At 39.3% G+C, this 19,790-nt stretch overlaps 2 protein-coding genes across 5 annotated transcripts in view; both read right to left on the reverse strand.

Moving 5' to 3' along the window:
- Positions 1–19,790, reverse strand: part of cacna2d2a (calcium channel, voltage-dependent, alpha 2/delta subunit 2a) — a 412,063-nt gene that overhangs the window by 204,960 nt on the left and 187,313 nt on the right. For all 4 annotated transcript variants that reach the window (XM_049479460.1, XM_049479459.1, XM_049479458.1 and 1 more), the window contains exon 4: positions 16,151–16,210. In XM_049479460.1, the coding sequence (XP_049335417.1) occupies positions 16,151–16,210 (60 nt within the window). The remainder of the gene's footprint in view (positions 1–16,150; positions 16,211–19,790) is intronic.
- Positions 1–19,790, reverse strand: part of rps10 (ribosomal protein S10) — a 532,411-nt gene that overhangs the window by 82,885 nt on the left and 429,736 nt on the right. The gene's annotated exons all lie outside the window — the stretch shown is intronic.

A 19,790-nucleotide genomic window follows, 5' to 3' on the forward strand; every position in this document is an offset into this window, starting at 1 on the left:
GGAGCTAAATAACAGGGCTAGAAACAGCATGCAGTTCATTCCTGTGTTATTTGTGAGAATAACACATCAGTGATTATATGCTTTACCCAGTAATTCAGAGCTAAGAAACAAATGGTAAGAATTAGTCTATGGAGGAACAACACCAGGCAAGTATAATTGAGATAGGTAGGTGTGTGTTTAGAACAGTTCTGTTTACTCTAGGTAAAAGAAAAATCCACCCCGGGGTTTTGTTCCAACTGCCTGGACAGCTCTGCTGTGACTCAGCCAACAAAATCAAAAACCCCGGGGGTGTATTTTTACTTTTTGGACCTGGACTTCCCACCTCTATGAGTAAGTAACTATAGGTTTAAATAGGATCTCCGGTGGATTTGGTGTTTTACAGAGACTCTAAGACTAGGTCAGTGGCTGAACTGCACTTAGCAGGGCTTTATTACACATGTTGAAAAAAGTTACATATGACATTGCAAAGACAGTTATTAGTGTAAAAAAGTATTTTATTGTATTTTAAAATGGGGCCCCAGTGTTCAGTGTGATGGTGCTGGAGGTACTGCCTCCGAACCGGACTGACTGCGGTCTCCCCGTCAGAAAGTCCAGGATCCAGTTGCAGAGGGGGGTGTTGAGGCCGAGCGAGCTTAGCTTCCTGATGAGGTTCTGTGGGATGATGGTGTTGAATGCTGAACTGAAGTCTATAAACAGCATTCTGACGTAAGTGTCCTTCTTCTCCAGGTGGGTGAGGGAGAGATGAAGAGTGGTGGTGATGGCATTGTCCGTGGAGCGATTGAGACGATACGCAAACTGCAGGGGGTCCAGTGAAGAGGGCAGTTGTGTCTTGATGTTCCTCATGACTAGCCTTTCGAAGCACTTCATGATGATGGGTGTAAGTGCAACGGGACGGTAGTCACTGAGGCAGGACACTGTGGACTTCTTCGGCACGGGGACGATGGTGGTGGACTTGAGGCACGTTGGGACAGTGGCGCTGCACAGGGAGATGTTGAAGATGTCCGTGAGAACATCTGTCAGCTGGTCTGCGCACTCCCTGAGCACTCTGCCGGGGATGTTGTCTGGTCCTGCAGCTTTCCGTGGGTTGACTCTGCGCAGAGTGTTCCTCACGTCCACTGCAGTCAGGCACAACACCTGCTCGTCCGGCTTGGGCATGGTCTTTCTCACCATCGTGTTGTTTTGTGCCTCAAACCGTGCATAAAAGTTGTTCAGGGCATCAGGGAGGGAGGCATCACGTTCACAGGACGGTGGCATTGTCCTGTAGTTGGTGATTGCCTGGATGCCCTGCCACATGCGCCGCGCGTCACCCGTGTCCTTGAAGTGGCTGTGGATTCTCTGGGCGTGTGCGCGCTTTGCCTCTCTGATGGCTCTTGACAGGTCAGCCCTAGCTTTCCTCAGGGCCACCTTGTCACCCACTCTGAAGGCGGAGTCGCGGGTCCTCAGCAGCGCACGTACCTCAGCAGTCATCCAAGGTTTCTGGTTTGGGCGTGTGGTGATGGTCTTGGAGACAGTGACATCATCAATACACTTGCTGATGTAGCCAGTGACTGATGCTGCATACCCCTCCAAATCAACAGAATCGCCTTCAGTAGCAGCCTCCCTAAACATGTCCCATGCAGTGCACTCAAAACAGTCCTGAAGGGCAGAGATGGAGCCTGCCGGCCAGGTTTTCACCTGCTTCTGAACTGGTCTGGAGCGTCTGATGAGTGGTGTGTATATTGGAGTCAGCCACACACACATGTGGTCCGAGAAAGCGAGGTGGGGGCGGGGCTCCGCCCGGTACGCGCTGGGGATGTTTGTGTAAACAAGATCCAGCGCGCTCGCTCCTCTCGTTGCAAAGTCCACATGTTGATGGAATTTAGGGAGCACTGACTTGAGATTTGCGTGGTTGAAATCTCCGGCGATAATAAACAGTCCGTCTGGGTGTTTGTTCTGCAGATCGCTGATAGTCCGATAGAGTTCACACAGAGCCTCTTTAGCATTAGCACCAATGCTAGCGCTGGGTGGGATGTAAACGGCAGCTATTAGCACGGCGGAGAACTCCCGTACTAAATAAAAAGGTCTGCACTTGACTATCAGGAACTCCACCAGCGGAGAGCAGTGTTTGGCGACAGTCACAGCGTTGTTACACCATTCCGTGTTGATGTAAACACACACGCCTCCACCGCGGGTCTTCCCGGATAGAGCCGCGCTCCTATCGGCTCTGAACGCGGTTAGCCCGGCTAGCTGAATGGCGCTGTCTGGAATGTTGTCGTTCAGCCACGATTCCACAAAAACCAAAACACCAAAACACAGCAGTCTCTGAACTCACGCTGGGTAGTTCGCTGGAGTCGGATGTAGTCCAGTTTATTGTCGAGGGAACAGACGTTTGCTAGAAAGAGCGATGGTATAGCCGGCCGGCTAGGACTAGCCTTTAGCCTCGCGCGGATCCCGGCTCTCTTTCCGCGCTTCCGCTTTCGCTCGCACCGCTTGCGATGGCACTTCCGCTGGGCTCCGGCGTCAGGAAACACCGCGGGCTGGCGGGCTGGGTCTCTTAGCAGGCTAAGCTCAAGTAGCGTCTGCAGAACCTCGTCGGGTAACGTGTTTTCTGGCTGATTTCTCCACTGTAGCAGGGTCTGGTGGTGGATGTTCCGATGCACATATATGCAGGAAATAAACGGAAAAAACGACAAATAGTAACACAAAAGCACCATTTTTCGGACCCGGAGCGGCCGCTGCGTGTTAACGCGCCACCATCTTGGTGAGGTCAAAAAGCATGGTTACACCAGATCACCAGAGCATACACAAAAAAAAAACAGCTCAAATGACATTCATTCATACTAGAGAACACGACTAGACATTTTAAAATGAATAAAAAAATGATGGAATGAAAAAAACCTTTAAATAAATAACAGCACACTCAAACTGCATTACTCACGTGCAGCAACAGAAGGAGCTTTTTTTACGATGCAAACTGTGCTCACGTAACATAAGAAGACTGGAGGCAGAGCGAGGCAGAGCTCCACAGTGAACAGGAAAAATTTCAAGAATTTGTAACTAATTTTAGATCTGAATTCATTGCATTTCACATTGTTGTTGGGGAAATCCATCAGCATTATTTTTCATTATATCATATTGGGCATTGTTTCTGTCATGACTGGGCAGTGCTCAGCCATGTGCAGATGCACATTAAATTATACTTTATTAAATAAAGTAGCAGGAAAAGGGGTAGTCAGAACGAGCAAGGATAACACTGGTGAACAGCAGCAAGAGAGAGAAAACATAACAGAATCACATAACAGTCCAGGGGTCGTACACAGCAAGGCAATATCAGAGGGCATGAAAAATCAGGATCAGTAATACAAAAAAGACAAGATACGGGATACGGGAGAGCTAACAAAGGCAAACAAAAGTGTTGTATGATGATAAAACATTAATAATCAGCAAAGATTGTGAGAAATGAGGGTGTATATACTATATAGTGAGTGTAACAGGTGAAATCAATATTCAGGTGATTGACATCTTGAAAGTGTCATGTGCAGTGTTTCAAATGATCGTGAACTAAGGCGTTGTCAGTGTGTGGTGCATCCTGGGTAATGTAGTCAGCAGAAACAGGAGAAACCGGAGCTCCGGACATGACAGTGTCTGCTATCTGCCTCTCATCTGTATTTACTGTATGTATTTTTAAACAAATATTAAAGTTAATATGCTGCACTGTAACCTTATCCGACAATTTCTCATCATCCATTCTGTTCCTTTTAGGCTGCACTCATACAATTAAATCCAATTAATTGCCATATTTCATTTATATAACATGACATGACAGCAAGATTGACAGAACAACCAGGAGACGATGCAGGCTATCTACCCTTTTATCCAGTTTCAACAGATGTAACTATATTGTGAAACATTTTAATAAATACAGTTATATGCAGCGTCATTAAGCGTAATTATCTGCAATTATATAACATATAATTGTGAACGAATTGTGGTGGATTATTGCAGCCCTAATGAACTCTTAATGTCATCCTGTTGTCAATACATGGAGATTAGCATTGACTTTTTTCTGAGGCTAGTAGAGGATTATTATCTATTAAGTGAACTACAGTCTTTCACAGCCTTTTTTCTCAATTCTGTTACAGACAAAACCCAGACTCTCATGTTAATCAACAGAAAAACAGCTCACAAACCAAACCTGACGGAGCGACGGGGCCCGAACGACCTTGAGAAATAAGATGCAATAAACCACTTTAATATCCATTTCACACACTATTGCGTTCAGATGGATTTAAAAGGGCCTCGGCTCCGGTCCTGCTGCCGAGATTACCGCCACCACACGGACCCCCGGCACACGCCGGACCACTGCCGACGCCGTAATGACCGAACCACACATTTGTCACAATGGCTGGACTTAGGAGGTGCTGAAATAAACGCAGCCGTGGAGAAATTCATATCAGGCCAAATCAAACAGGTCCAAACAATCTGGAATCATAGCAGAACTCCTCTACGGATAAAGGGAGGGGGCTGTTATAGCCGGCTTCATGACTTCAACGGCTTAATAACACTTATAAAAGATGGAAATTGTGCTGTTAAGAGATGCCTGCATATCTGCATTAGATAAACCTGTGGCGTGTGAAACTATAACAGGGTTGTGAACTATAAAGCTCAATATAAATCAATGAAGCAACAGAAAACACAGTGCAGAAAACAGTGAAATAAAACTGAGCAGAGCAGCTCTGAAAAAAAAAAATCAAGAGACCACTTCAAAGTGTTTAAATCAGTTTCTCTGATTTTGCTATTTATAGGTTTATGTTTTAGTAAAATGAACATTGCTGTTTTATTCTATAAACTACAGACAACATTTCTCCCAAAATTAAGTTCCCAAGTTCAGAAATCAATATTTGGTGGAATAACCCTGGTTTCTAATCACAGTTTTTTTTTTTTTTTTTTATGCATCTTGGCATCATGTTCTCCTCCACCAGTCTTACACACTGCTTTTGGATAACTTTATGCTGCTTTACTCCTGGTGCAAAAATTCAAGCAGTTCAGTTTGGTGGTTTGATGGTTTGTGACCATCCACCTTCCTCTTGATTATATTCCAGAGGTTTTCAATTTGATCAAATCAAGGAAACTAATTATATTTAAGTGGTCTCTTAAAAAGTTGTAAATTTGTACAGAACCAGTCAAAAGTTTGAACACCAGACTATGAAGGAACACATAAGGAATCATGTAGTAACTTAAAAGTGTTTAACAAACCAAAATACGTTTCTGCAGCTGGTAACTCTGATGACTTTATCCTTTGCAACAGAGGGAACTTGTGCTCTTCCTCTCCTGGGATGGTCCTGATGAATGCCAGTTTCATCCTTATAATGTTTTTTTTTTTTTTTTTTTTTTTTTTCAAATGGTATTTACGGTGACTACACTTCAGGATATGTTCAAAGTACTTTAAACATTTATTTTCTAATTGACTGACCTTCATTTCTTGGTCATTTTTAAATGCTTTATTTAGTTGAGTAGTTGTTGTTTCTCATAATCTGGATTAGAACATTACTCAAATATTCACTATTCACTGTATACCTGTAACTCTACCTCTTCACTACTTTACTTTAACTGATGCTCTCAAACACTTTATTAAGAGACAAGAAATTCAAGTAATTAACTCTTGATGAGTTCAGCACAGCTGTTAACTGAAAGCCTGAATTCCAGGTGACTCATAATGACATCATAATGCTGACAGAAAATCCAGCAGGTGTGTGCAATAAAGTTGTCAACTAAGCAAGAATCTAATATATAAAACATATTCTTGTTTGTTTAACACTTATTTCATTTTGATGATTTTCATGAACAATGATCTACAATGCTGAATATTGTAAAATAATGTCCAATTTGTTGACTGGTTCTAAATAATTAACCACACCTTTATACTGATAAAGGTAATAAATATAATGTTATAAAGAGTGAAAGTGAAAACCTTTGAAAGTAAATAAATATACCCAACACTGACTCTGATCAGACAACTCTGGACATTCTGTTCTGTTCTTGAGAGTTGTTGAGTGTGTGTGTGTGTGTGGTTGTGTGTGTGTGTGTGTGTGTGTATGTGATCCTGGGACAGGTGTAAAGGGCAGAATATTGACTCCTACAGAATTAATGACTGAACAACCTTGGTCGCTGCTTCAGCAACAGCTGCTACTGAAATCTAGGAGCGGGTCGGTGAGGTCACCTGTGTTAGCATGGTGAACAGATGGGCCACACCAGGTAAAAGAAGAGTGAAACACACACACACACACACTCTTTCTCTCCCTTACTCTTCTGCTTTTTTATTAGGGTTGTTTAAAACACCTTTATGATTTTATCTGATGATGAAGATAATCAAGAAGAAGAAGATGATGATGAAGATGATAATGTACATTTTCCATAATTCTACTTTTCTCTCTTACTATAAGAAACTGATTTCAGGTTGACACTGGGTCAGTTCTGACTGTACAGTTTCTATAGTATGAATTACTGGCTGTAGGTTTATATGGTTGTGTTTATATATCGTTGCTATCTGATGAAAAACAAGGAGAGAGATGAAACTTTCTTAACTTTCAATGGAATTCAATATAAAAAAAACAGTTTATTTTAGTTCATTTTGGAGAAATTCTATTGGTCCATACATCACAAAGTTTTATCACAGTATAAGGGACAGTTAGTTTGTTGAAATTATGTAGTTACATATGCCTCTCTGCACATATAGATGATTATATTGTATAATCTATATATTTGACTGGATTTTGTCGCAGTCATGCAAAAACCTGTGACAAAGGAATGCTTGAGTTGTTGGGTGGGTGGATGGATGGATGGATGGATGGGTAAATGGATGGATGGATAAGTGGATGGATGGATGATGGATGGATGGATGAATGAATGGATTGATGGGTGAGTGGATTGAGAGCTTAGTGGATGGACTGATAGATGGATGGGTGGTTGGGTCAGTGGATTGATGGGTAAGTGAATGGGTGGATGGGTGGATGGATGGATGGATGGATGGCTGGATGGTTGAGTGGATGGATGGATGGTTGTATTGGAATCTCTGTGGTGCTGCTTATAAGAGCCGTAGACCTGTTTTTCTCTGTAAAGCTGCTTTGTGACAACTTTGTGCATAAAAAGCAGTATAAAAAATTAAATAGAATTGAAAGGGTGAATGGATGGATGTATGGATGGATGGATGGATAGATGGATGGTTGGGTGTTTGGGTGGATGGATGGATGGATGGATGGATAAGTAAGTGGATGGGTGAATGGGTAGATGGGTAAGTGGATGAGTGGATGGATGGATGGGTAGATGAATGGATGGATGGATATATATCCATTTAATGCAGTTCCTAAAAAATAAATTGGCTATCAGCATTAACCAACAAACCTTAATCCCCCCCCCCCCCTCTCTCTCTCAGTATGTGTGTTTTTTTTCTCTCATTCTCTCTTTCACTGCTTTAAGACTCTTTCCGTTTTGCGCCCCTAATATGCCCAAAGAGCATGGAGGCCTAATCTAATTACAGTGTCAGTCAGCAGTCTCCCGCAAAAAAAAGAAACACGCTGAAAAATACGCCAAACAGAGAGAAAGAGAAGAAAGAGAGAGAGAGAAACAGAGATAGAGAGAGAGAGAAGAGAGAGAAAGAAATAGAGAGAGAGAGAGAGAGAGAGAGAGAATTTCCGTTCAGAGTCATCCTCAGTATTCAGTAAAGGACGCGGAGTAGCCCCCCGGTCCCCCCCTCCCCCTGTCTCTCTCTCTCTCTCTCTCTGGTGAGTGGAGGTGTTGGGATGGTGGGATGGTTCGGGCGCCGGCCCCCACAGTGCTTCATTACCTGGGCTAATTATAAAGTCAAATTAAATCAACCCGCAATACATTATTAATGCCCGCGCTGCCATTAGGATTCATTTGCAGTGTTTGCAACAATATGACATTTTCAAACTGTTTTCATGGCTGATTAGAAATGAGGCCTGATAACAGAGAGAGAGAAAGAGAGTGAGAAAGCGAGAGAGAGAGAGAGAGAGAGAGAGAGAGAGTACCAGTGGTGGGAGGGGTACAGAAAAAGACCAAACCCAGTCAGGTGTGTCAAAATGCTCATTGCTATCTTATACCCCACCAACAGTCTATTTTCACTTTCTCCTGCATTGTTCAAATAGCAAGCGTGCTTCTGAATATATTTACACTGATGGGCATGGTGGTCTGGAAATGAAGTGTGTTCAGGTACATTTCTAGTGTATTGCGTATTGCCATCTTGGCAATAAAAACACAGGTGCACCACTGACTGAATACAATGTTAGGGATCCTCAATGTAAGGGATTACTGCACAATGTAACTTTGATAACTGCATGAGGCCAGACTGTGTAATGCTGTATATATTAGTGTTAAGTCCTGTAATATTACTCTACTGCCTCAGTCCACATGCTCCTTTCACCTCAGATACCCTGTTTCTGTATCTCTCAGGGTCCTCTATCATACACATGTCATGATGCTCATTGCTATCTTACACCCCAATAGCAGTCTATTTTATCACAAGCCATCAAATCAAGCTGAACTGCTTGAATTTGTGCACCAGGAATAAAGGCATAATGTTATCCAAAAGCAGTGTGTAAGACTGGTGGAGGAGAACATGATGCCAAGATGCATGAAAACTGTAATTAAAACCAGGGTTATTCCACCAAATATTGATTTCTGAACTCTTTAAAAAACTTTGTTTTCTTTGCATTATTTGAGTTCTGAAAGCTCTGTGTCTGTTTTGCTATTTTAGCCATTTTTTTCATTTTCTGCAAATAAATGCTCTAAATGACAATATTTTTATTTGGAAATTGGTAGAAATGTTGTCTGTAGTTTATAGAATAAAACAACAATGTTTATTTTACTCAAACATAAACCTATAAATAGCTAAATCACAGAAACTGATACAGAAACTGAAGTCATCTTTTCATTCTTTCCAGAGCTAAAATACCACAAAAATAAGATCAGCTCTCATCAGCTGTCTAATAGTAGATTTAAGTAAATGTTACAGTAACTGATCTCAGATCAGGATTCTTACTCTGAGAAGTCTGATGAATATGGGCCAATACATTTTTTTTTTAGGACGTTAAATTCAACAAATAAGCATAAATGATGCTCTAAAAGATAAAGTAAATAAAATCTGTTTGTGATTCAAGCATGCATTAAAGGGTTAAACTGTTGCTGAGGGAGAAGGACAGCAGTGACACAAAGGGGAAGCAGGTGAGAGACGGAGGACAGGTGTTGTACCTGTGTGACACCAGACAGGGTATTAACCTCCAACGGCTTAGTGGAGGAACACAGGGGAGTGCTTTGTATCACAGCATCTGTGTTACTGAAGAGGATAAAATACTCATAAATACTCAAATACCAGGAATTATGGATTTATTGGCATCAGTTTCACGGATTTTAACAACCAGTATTCTTCACCGCAGCTTATAAACCCTATACGTTTGATTATAGCGCCACATACGGAATCATGTAGTAACTTAAACTTGTTAAATAAACCAAAATACTGTGAAGCATTTAGGTTCCTTATCTGATGAACTTATCCTGTACAACAGACAAAACTCTTGTTCTTTCTTTCCCGGGCAGTCCTGATGAGTGCCAGTTTCATCACAATGATTTGATGATCTTTGCAACTGCATTTGAGGATACTTTAAATATATATTTTTCTTTATTTAGTTGAGTAGTTGTTGCTTCTTATAATCTGGATTAGAATATTACTCAAATATTCACTATTCACTGTATACCTGTAACTCTACCTCTTCACTACTTTACAACTGATGCTCTCAAACACTTTATTAAGAGACAAGAAATTCTAGTAATTAACTCTTGATGAGTTCAGCACAGCTGTTAACTGAAAGCCTGAATTCCAGGTGACTCTACCTCATTAAGCTGACTGAGAAAATCCAACAGAGGTGTGCAAAACTGTCATTTTTTTTTTTTTTTTTATAATTCTGGTTTAACACTTTTTTAATTAAAACTAAATAATTTCATATATATATTTTTTATTAATAGTTTGAATGAATTTAGTATTATCCTACAGTGCAGAACATTTTAAAATAAACATATATCACAATATTGATACTCTTCCATCCCTATGGAAGGGAATACTGCTCAAAGTATCTGCACAAAACCTCTCAACAGACTGCTTAATGCTGTATATATTAGTGTTAAGTCCTGTAATATTACTCTACTGCCTCAGTCCACATGCTTCTTTCACCTCAAATACCCTGTTTCTGTATCTCTCAGCTTGTCAACAAATGCATGTGTCCAGCTGTCTGCACACAATTTTAATTTACTACAATGGTTTTCAGACTTCGCCTCTTTTTGAGCTGCTGCTGATGCTTCAATACTGAGTAGCATCACAGCGCTAACGCTCGGAGGAAAAAGCAGCGACTCGGTTCTGATACATCAGCTCACAGACGCAGCCTTGTGCTGATCCACATCACCCTAGGAGTGATGAGGGAAAAGGAAGAGCGCCATCTACTGTACCCACCCAGAGAGAGCAAGACCAATTGTGCTCTCTCAGGGCTCCAGCAGCTGATGGAAAGCTGCATGACCAGGAATTGAACCGGCATTCTCCTGATCATAGTGGCAGCGCCTAGCCTGCTGGACCACTTGGAGTCCCTTCTACACACATTTCTACCAATACAAATCACTAATTATTCTGATTTTCAAAGCTTACAATTTTAATAAAAACTCTCAGTGATCTGCAGTGAATCCCTAACTTCTTGTGAAGATTCACGATGTGTGTGTGTGTGTGTGTGTAACCAATATTATTTCCCTGTGGAATAAAACCCCACCTCAATAGTCGAGGTGGCTGAAAAGTTATGCTATCTTTTATTTAATGCAGGATAAGATCACTCACATCACGTCTGCCCACAATCACACACACTAAGAAAGCATTATTGTGTATCTATATGGAATACCTCAGCAAAAAAAAAAAGAAAAGGTCACACATACTAATATTTTGTTGAACCACCTTTAGCTTTGATTGATGCACACATTCACTGTGGCTTTTTTTTCCAATAAGCTTCTGCAATGCCACAAGATTTATTTAAATCCAGTGTTGCATTAATTCATTTTTACCAAGATCTTGCAGCAGCATTGATGATGGTAGAGTCTGACCACTGCACAAAGCAGCTCTTCTCCATCCAGCACATCCCAAAGATTCTCAATGAGGTTAAGATCTGGACTCTGTGGTGAACTCTCTCTCAATCCATGTGTGAAAATGATGATCTCATGCTCCCTGAACTCTGAACTCTTTCACAATTCCAGCCCCATGAATCCTGGTATTGTCTTATCTTTGAATATGAAGAAAAAAAAGATCCATTGTTGGAATAACCTGGTCTATATTCAGTATATTCAGATAGTCAGCTGACCTCATTCTTTCAGCACATACTGTTGCTGAACCTAAACCTGCAGACCAACTGCAGCATCAACTATATATGTTATGTATTATATCTGATTTGTTGATGTATCTGAAATGTTCTGGTGAAGGCTGTTGAAAGTTTATACTCCACAGCGCGTTCCTGCAGAGCTCCAGGCTGGAGCTGCCTGGGGTCTATGGTTTCCCGCCCAGAGCTGCATGTGTTTGGGGTGATAGGCAGCACAGTCCTCCCTCACCATAACCCCCTCCTCCCCCCCGCGAGTGCGGTGGCTAAGCAGGCATGAACAGTGATGGGCTCTCTCGGTGAGGAGGTCTCATAATTATTAGTTTTAGAGTCTTTTCTCAAATATCCCGCGGGAGCCACGGGGTTAAAATTCCATTTGTAGGAAGTGTAGCATGACAGCAAGCACCGTCTCCCTGGAGACAGCCGACAACGTGCAGTGAAGTGTGTGTGTGTGTGTGTGTGTGTGTGTGTGTATGCATGCTGCATTTATTTCTCCTCATTTTTGTGGAATGGGTGTGTCGCTGTGTCGATCCATGTGGATGTAGATAAATCTGCCAAGTGGATAAAGCATGGAATACTCTGTAATACTGTGTGTGTGTGTGTGTGTATGTGTGTGTGTGTGTGTGTGTGTGTGTGTGTGTGTGTGTGTGTGTGTGTGAGTGTGTTGTGCAGTCACGGAGTGAATGACAATGAATCTGTTATTGAGAAGGTCACAGGGCATCCACCTGTTTTAAACTTAATCTCAATCTAAACATAACTCCAATCATAGGATTAATTTGAATCCCAACCATTACCTTAATCTCAATATAAACCTAACTCCAACCATTGGATTAATTCTAATTCTAACCATAAATAACCTTAATCCCAATCTAAACATAACTCCAACCATAGGATTAATTCTAATCCTAACCATAACCTTAATCTCAATCTAAACCTAACTCCAAGCATAGGATTAATTCTAATCCTAACCATAACCTTAATCTCAATCTAAACCTAACTCCAAGCATAGGATTAATTCTAATCCTAACCATTACCTTAATCTCAATCTAAACATAACTCAAATCATTGGATTAATTCTAATCCTAACCATTACCTTAATCTCAATCTAAACTGAACTCCAATCATAGGTTTAATTCTGATCCTAACCATAATCTTAAACTCAATCTTAACCTAACTCCAAACATAAGATTAATTCTAATCCTAACCATTACCGTAATCTCAATCTAAACCTAACTCCAATCATAGGATTCATTCTAATCCTAACCATAACCTTAATCTCAATCTAAACCTAACTCCAATCATAGGATTAATTCTAATCCCAACCATAACCTTAATCTCAATCTAAACCTAACTCCAAACATAGGATTCATTCTAATCCTAACCATAACCTTAATCTCAATCTAAACCTAACTCCAATCATAGGATTAATTCTAATCCTAACCATTACCTTAATCTCAATCTAAACCTAACTCCAACCATAGGATTAATTCTAATTCTAACCATAAATAACCTTAATCCCAATCTAAACCTAACTCCAACCATAGGATTAATTCTAATCCTAACCATAACCTTAATCTCAATATAAACCTAATCCCAATCATAGGATTAATTTTAATCCTAACCATAACCTTAAACTCAATCTAAACCTAATTCCAATCATAGGATTCATTCTAATCCCAACCATAACCTTAATCTCAATCTAAACTGAACTCCAATCATAGGTTTAATTCTAATCCTAACCATAATCTTAAACTCAATCTTAACCTAACTCCAAACATACGATTAATTCTAATCCTAACCATTACCATAATCTCAATCTAAACCTAACTCCAATCATAGGATTAATTCTAATCCTAACCATAACATTAATCTCAATCTAAACCTAACTCCAATCATAGGATTAATTCTAATCCTAACCATAACCTTAATCTCAATCTAAACCTAACTCCAACCATAGGATTAATTCTAATCCTAACCATAACCTTAATCTCAATCTAAACCGAACTCCAATCATAGGATTAATTCTAATCCTTAACATAACCTTAATCTCAATCTAAACCTAACTCCAACCATAGGATTAATTCTAATTCTAACAATAAATAACCGTAATCCCAATCTAAACCTAACTCCAACCATAGGATTCATTCTAATCCTAACCATAACCTTAATCTCAATCTAAACCTAACTCCAATCATATGATTAATTCGAATCCTAACCATAATCTTAACATCAATCTAAACCTAACTCCAATCATAGGATTAATTTGAATCCTAACCATAATCTTAACATCAATCTAAACCTAACTCCAATCATAGGATTTATTCTAATCCTAACCATAACCGTAATCTCAATCTAAACCGAACTCAAATCATTGGTTTAATTCTAATCCCAACCATAACCTTAATCTCAATCTAAACCGAACTCCACACATAGGATTAATTCTAATCCTAACCATAACCTTAATCTCAATCTAAACCTAACTCCAATCATAGAATTAATTCTAATCCTAACCATAACCTTAATCTCAATATAAACCTAACTCCAAACATAGGATTAATTCTAATCCAAACCATAACCTTAATCTCAATCTAAACCTAACTCCAATCATAGGATTTATTCTAATTCTAACCATAAATAACCTTAATCTCAATGTAAACCTTACTCCAAATCATAGGTTTAATTCTAATCCTAACCATAACCTTAATCTCAGTCTAAAACCTAACTCCAATCATAGGATTAATTCTAATTCTAACCATAACCTTAATCTCAATCTAACCCTAACTCCAAACATAGGATGAATTTTAATCCTAACCATAACCTTAATCTCAGTCTAAAACCTAACTCCAATCATATGATTAATTCTAATCCAAACCATAACCTTAATCTGAATCTAAACCTAAATCCAATCATATGATTAATTCTAATCCTAACCATAACCTTAATCTCAATCTAAACCTAACTCCAATCATATGATTAATTCTAATCCTAGCCATAACATTAATCTCAATCTAAAACCTAACTGTATTAATAAATTTAGATCTAAACCTGACCAAAACCTCAATCTCAATCTAAAACCAAACCTTAAATCCTTAATCTAATTCTCACCACAACCCTAATCTCAATCTGAAACCTAATATTATCTTAGATTTAAGACTAATCTTTATCTAAATATTATATTACCAGAACCATAATCTTAATCTGAAACCTAATTCTGACCGTACACTTAGATCTAAACCAAATCTTGGTCTAAATTTAATCCTAATCTATAATTTAACTTGAAACCAAATTCAAACCCTAAATTTAGATCTAAACGTGAACATAACTTAGATCTAGACCAGACATTGCTTTTAATATAATCCTCACCACAACCCTAATCTCAATCTGAAACCTAATACTAGCTCTTATCTAAACCTAATCTTGATCTAAATCTAATAATATCAGAATGTTAATTTCAATTTAAAAACCTAATTCTGTCACTACGCTTCCAAAACCAAACCTTGCTCTAAATCTAATCCTAACCATAGCCTTAAATCTAAATCTAAAACCTAAACTTAAATCGTAACTGAGTTCTAAACTATACCTTGCTCTTCATTTAATCCCCACAACAACCTTAATCTCAATCTAAAACCTAACACTAGCTCTTATCTTAGATCTAAACATAACCTTAATCTAAATCCAATTCTAGTCATAACCATGACCTTAAACTGAATTTAAAACCTTATTTCTAGCTCTAAATTTAGATCTAAACTTGACCATAACCTTAATCTCAATCTAAAACCTAAACTTAAACCAGAACTTAGATTTTAACCAAATTTTGCTCTAAATCTAATCCTAGCCATAACCTTAAACTGAACTTGAATCCTTATTCCTACTTCTAAATTTAATCCTAAACCTAATACTAACCAGAAAATTTATCTCAATCTGAAGCCTAATCCTAGCTCTAAATTTAAATCTAACCTAACTTTGCTATATTCGAATCCTAACCATTAAATTAATCTTAATCTGAAACCTAATCCTAGCTCTAAATTTAAATCTAACCTAACTTTGCTATATTCGAATCCTAACCATTAAATTAATCTTAATCTGAAACCTAATCCTAATTCTAAACGTAGATCTAAAGCTAACCTTGCTTAAAATCTAATCCTAACATTGATCTCAATCTGAAACCTAATCCTAGCTCTAAATTTAGACCTAAACCTAACAGTAATCCTAATCTGAAATCTAATCCAAGCTTTAAATTTAGGTCCAAACCTAACCTTACCCTAAATCTAATCCTAACCATAAATTTAATCTTAATCTAAAACCTGAATCTCACCCTGAATTTAATTGTGCTATAAATATAAAATGCTACACTACTGAAATGTATAATTTGCCATCAGGCCACACTCAATCACTCTCTTCCCACATGCGTTTAATATTTCACATTCCTGTAAGTGAGATTTATAGCAGGGTTCTGTAAATCTCTATCAACTTCACAAAAGAGGCTCCAGCAGAACCCATTCATACTCGGGTCAGTACTCTACACTACGCTCTGAAGGAGTAACGGCTGCTACACGTTTCAAACATACTCCAAACAATAATTAAAAATCCATCATTCCTGCCAGCCTGCATCACTAATCTTCATCCCAGCATCTGAATCATTTCTGAATCAATACATTCAGCTGACGGTGAAAATGAGTCACACTCATTCACAGCAGCTCCCGGCTGCACCATGGCGAGACCGGAATAGAACCAGCTAATATAAACCAGCTTACCTTGATGCTGTCCTGCCAAGGATGCTCTGTCTGGATCTGCTCCGCTTCTCTAGCCAGCCTCTGCAGGACAGAACAAAGGTCAAAGGTCAAAAAAACATCAGGAATTATGGGTCAGGGACTAATGAGAAGGTGACCTGCGTGACCTAATCCAAATAAATGCTCTTTTTAGCACTTAATACCAAAGAATAGACACAAGACAATATAAATATATATTTTTTTAGATTCAGGAAGTCACACAAAAGGGGTTAATGAAGTGCTTAAAAACAGTTATTCTGCGCTTAGTGGTCCAGCAGTCTAAAACGCTTCCACTACGGTCAGGAAATCACTTGTTCGAATCCTGTTCATGCAGCTTGCCATCAGCTGCCGGAGCCCTGAGAGAGCACAACTGGATTTGATCTCTCTGAAACAGTAGAACCATTTTTAAAAGGTTGGTTTTAAACTGTTTTTCCACCATCTGAACTTGAAATAGTCGCTGTACTTATCCAGTTAAATCAAGAACGATATAAAAAAACGATATAGCTGGACACAGGGCCCTATCTTATACCCGGTGCTAGGTGTGTTACAATGCTCATTGCTATCTTACACTCTTCCAACAGTCTATTTTCAAGCCGTTTAAATAGCAAGAGTGCTTCTGAATATATTTTCACTGATGGGCGTGGTGGTCTGGAACTGAGGAAATGATGTGTGTTCAGGTAACTTTCTGGTGTATTGCTATCTTGGCCACAAAAAAGGGGACCAAATATATATAGTGTGTTATTTTTGATTGTTTGTTGATTGATTGTTTTCATTATAATAAAAACTGTTCCTGTTCTGCTATTTCTAACTGCCATGTATACATACACATGTAATTACATAACCTATACAACTGTAATTAACCTGTAACAATGCGTACTTATCAGTAGATACACTGTTATTACATAAAAATCAGAATGTCTTTCTTTGTCATTATACCAAGTACAATGAAATTTGAAGTGAAATTTGCACACTAAAAAAAAAAAAAAATATATATATATATATAAACCATTTATATCTCGTTGCTCTGGTTTTTGATAGTTCTGTACTGCTCAGCTCAAAACCATGGTGTTCAGGGTGGGATTTATCCGTCACAATTTTTTTGGCGTTCTGAAAGCATCAGGAACTGTGTAATTCCTTCAGGTCACTATGATCAGAAGATCGCCAGTTCGAATCCTGTCCATGCAGCTTGCCATTGGCTACCGGAGCCTAAGAGAGCACAATTGGCCTTGTTCTCTCTGGGTGGGTACAGTAGATGGTGCTCTTTCTCCTCATCACTTCTAGGGTGATGTGGATCAGCACTAGGCTGCATCTGTGAGCTGATGTATCGGAACTGAATCAAATATACATAGACTATGTATATATATGTCTATGTTATTTTTAGTTCAGTATAGTTATAGGATGTAATCAGTTGTTTTTGTGCACTTTTTAAGTTATTAATGCCTCGTTTTAAATGTCAGAGCTCTCTGAATTCTAGTAAGGAGGTGTGGAGCTACTTTGAGCTGGATAACGGTGTAAAAAGTGATTTATCAGGGTAAATTATGCCCCGTATCACCCAGTCTGAAGGGTGTTTTTGGACAAACTGTTAAAATTTCTGGATCTCTGAACGCTGTGGGAGAACGGAGGTGTGCTATTCATCAAAGATAAGAACTTTTTGTCATGTTTTACTACAACAAAAGTACATTTTACACCAGAGTTCTCCTTTAAAGACGGGGTCTACAGTCTGCATATCTGCAGACAGGGAGGAGCTGCGCAGCTGTGAAGACAGCCAGTCAGAGATCAAAACAGGTGGTTCGTTTCCTTCTCATCTCTCTCTCTTTCTCTCTTGTTCTCTTCGTTTTTTTTTCCTGTGTCCTCATAATAATTCTCTCAGCGAGGATCTGCTGGGCCATGTCCAGACTCACCCACTCACACCTGCCCCCTTGTCACCTACCTGCAAGGAAGCAGGGTGCTAACTCCCACTCACCAGCATGCAGCCAGGCAGCGTTCCAGCAGCCACCTGCGCTCCCTCCTCACTCCGCGCTCGCTAATCAAAGAGCGCCGCCGTGCCCCTGACACTTACACCGCCAGAACAGCTCGCCTGAACGAGGCTTTCAGCGCGCTAATTGCCCGCGGAGATGTATGCTAAGTTCTGGAGATATATGCTGGGCTTTTGTCTGCCGCTTTATGCGCGGATATATTTCCCGATGTTAACGAAATTGCTGCCGAAGCCAGCGTTGCGGCGAGCGAGGCTAATTTAAGGGCAGCTACGTTTTAATGGCGCGGCCATTAGGAATAATGTGCATTTCAAACGACATCTCGCTCCCGTGGGCCAAATCAAACTGAATAAAAAAAAACACTGTGCTGCCTCACGCAAGATTGTTCCCAACACCCTGTTCCCTGAAGGCACTGATCACGATTCTGCCATTTTGGAGATGATGGACGCGAAAACGGAGACACGGATTCAGCCAGGCTGTGGGAATGGAAATGTTGCATTTGTTTGTTTGTTGGTTTGTTTGGTGGTGTTTCAATCAAACTCTGCCCCCCTAAAAGCTTCTCTGAATGTCTGAAAGACAATGATCTTGTAACGGGGGAGCAGACGGGAGGCGGACGTAAAAGCGGGTAAGACAGACAAATTTATTAAATAACAAACAAACAAATAAGAAGTAAACGAGGAAATTATAAATACATAAACAAACAGGAAAAATAACAAAGAGCTAAACTAGACAGATAATAACTAACATGACTGGAGATATATACAAGGATAAATACGAGGAAAAACTAGCAACAGAAATAAACAAGAAATAAACAGAACGTAAAGAAAACCGTGGATATCACAAGAGCTAACGTGGCTAGACAGACAACGGGAGTTGGTGCAAAGACCAACGGATAAACATAGACTAACAGGTACTATTTATACTAACATGAAACAATGAACACCTGGGGAAGGGGCGGAGCTACAAATTAGACACACGTGACGGAAAATTACAGGAGAAACACACTGGGAAAAGCAGAAACACAGGGGAACAGAGCGAGGCCGTGACAGATCTAATGTACTTTTTTTTTTGATCAAGGTTTGTTTATCATTATTATTTTTTACACATATATATTTTAAATGAACATAGAATTGAACATAACATTTGTTACATTCTGTCCCTCTCTCATTCTGTTTCCCCCAACCCCCAGACCTGCTTCAATCAATCTTAAAATATTTACAGTCCATAAATATAACGAAGTCCATCTCAAATATCACATCACTCCATCATACCACAAACAATTAACCCTTGTGTGGTGTTCATATGTTTTGTTACTCGTTTACTTTGTTACTTGTATTTAATTCAGCAAAATTAAGCAACTTTACATTAAAATGCTTTACACATGCTTGCTTCACCTAAATTGCAAGCAATATAAACAGCTTACATGGTTAATAATTACCCTTTACCTTATGTTACATTTCTTTTAGAAAGTGCTACTCTTTTTTATTAGTTTTTTTTTAAAATAAAATGTAAAAGAAAATGAATTAAACTCTTATTAAACTTTTTTTTTTGTTTCAAATTTACAAAGGAAGCAATGTTTATTAGCCCTTGGCCAAACATACTGTATGTAATATAAATGTGTGTGTGTGGGGGGGGGTGTACAGTGTGTGTTT

Source organism: Astyanax mexicanus, chromosome 5 (assembly GCF_023375975.1).
Source record: "Astyanax mexicanus isolate ESR-SI-001 chromosome 5, AstMex3_surface, whole genome shotgun sequence".
NCBI classification, from domain to species: domain Eukaryota; kingdom Metazoa; phylum Chordata; class Actinopteri; order Characiformes; family Acestrorhamphidae; genus Astyanax; species Astyanax mexicanus.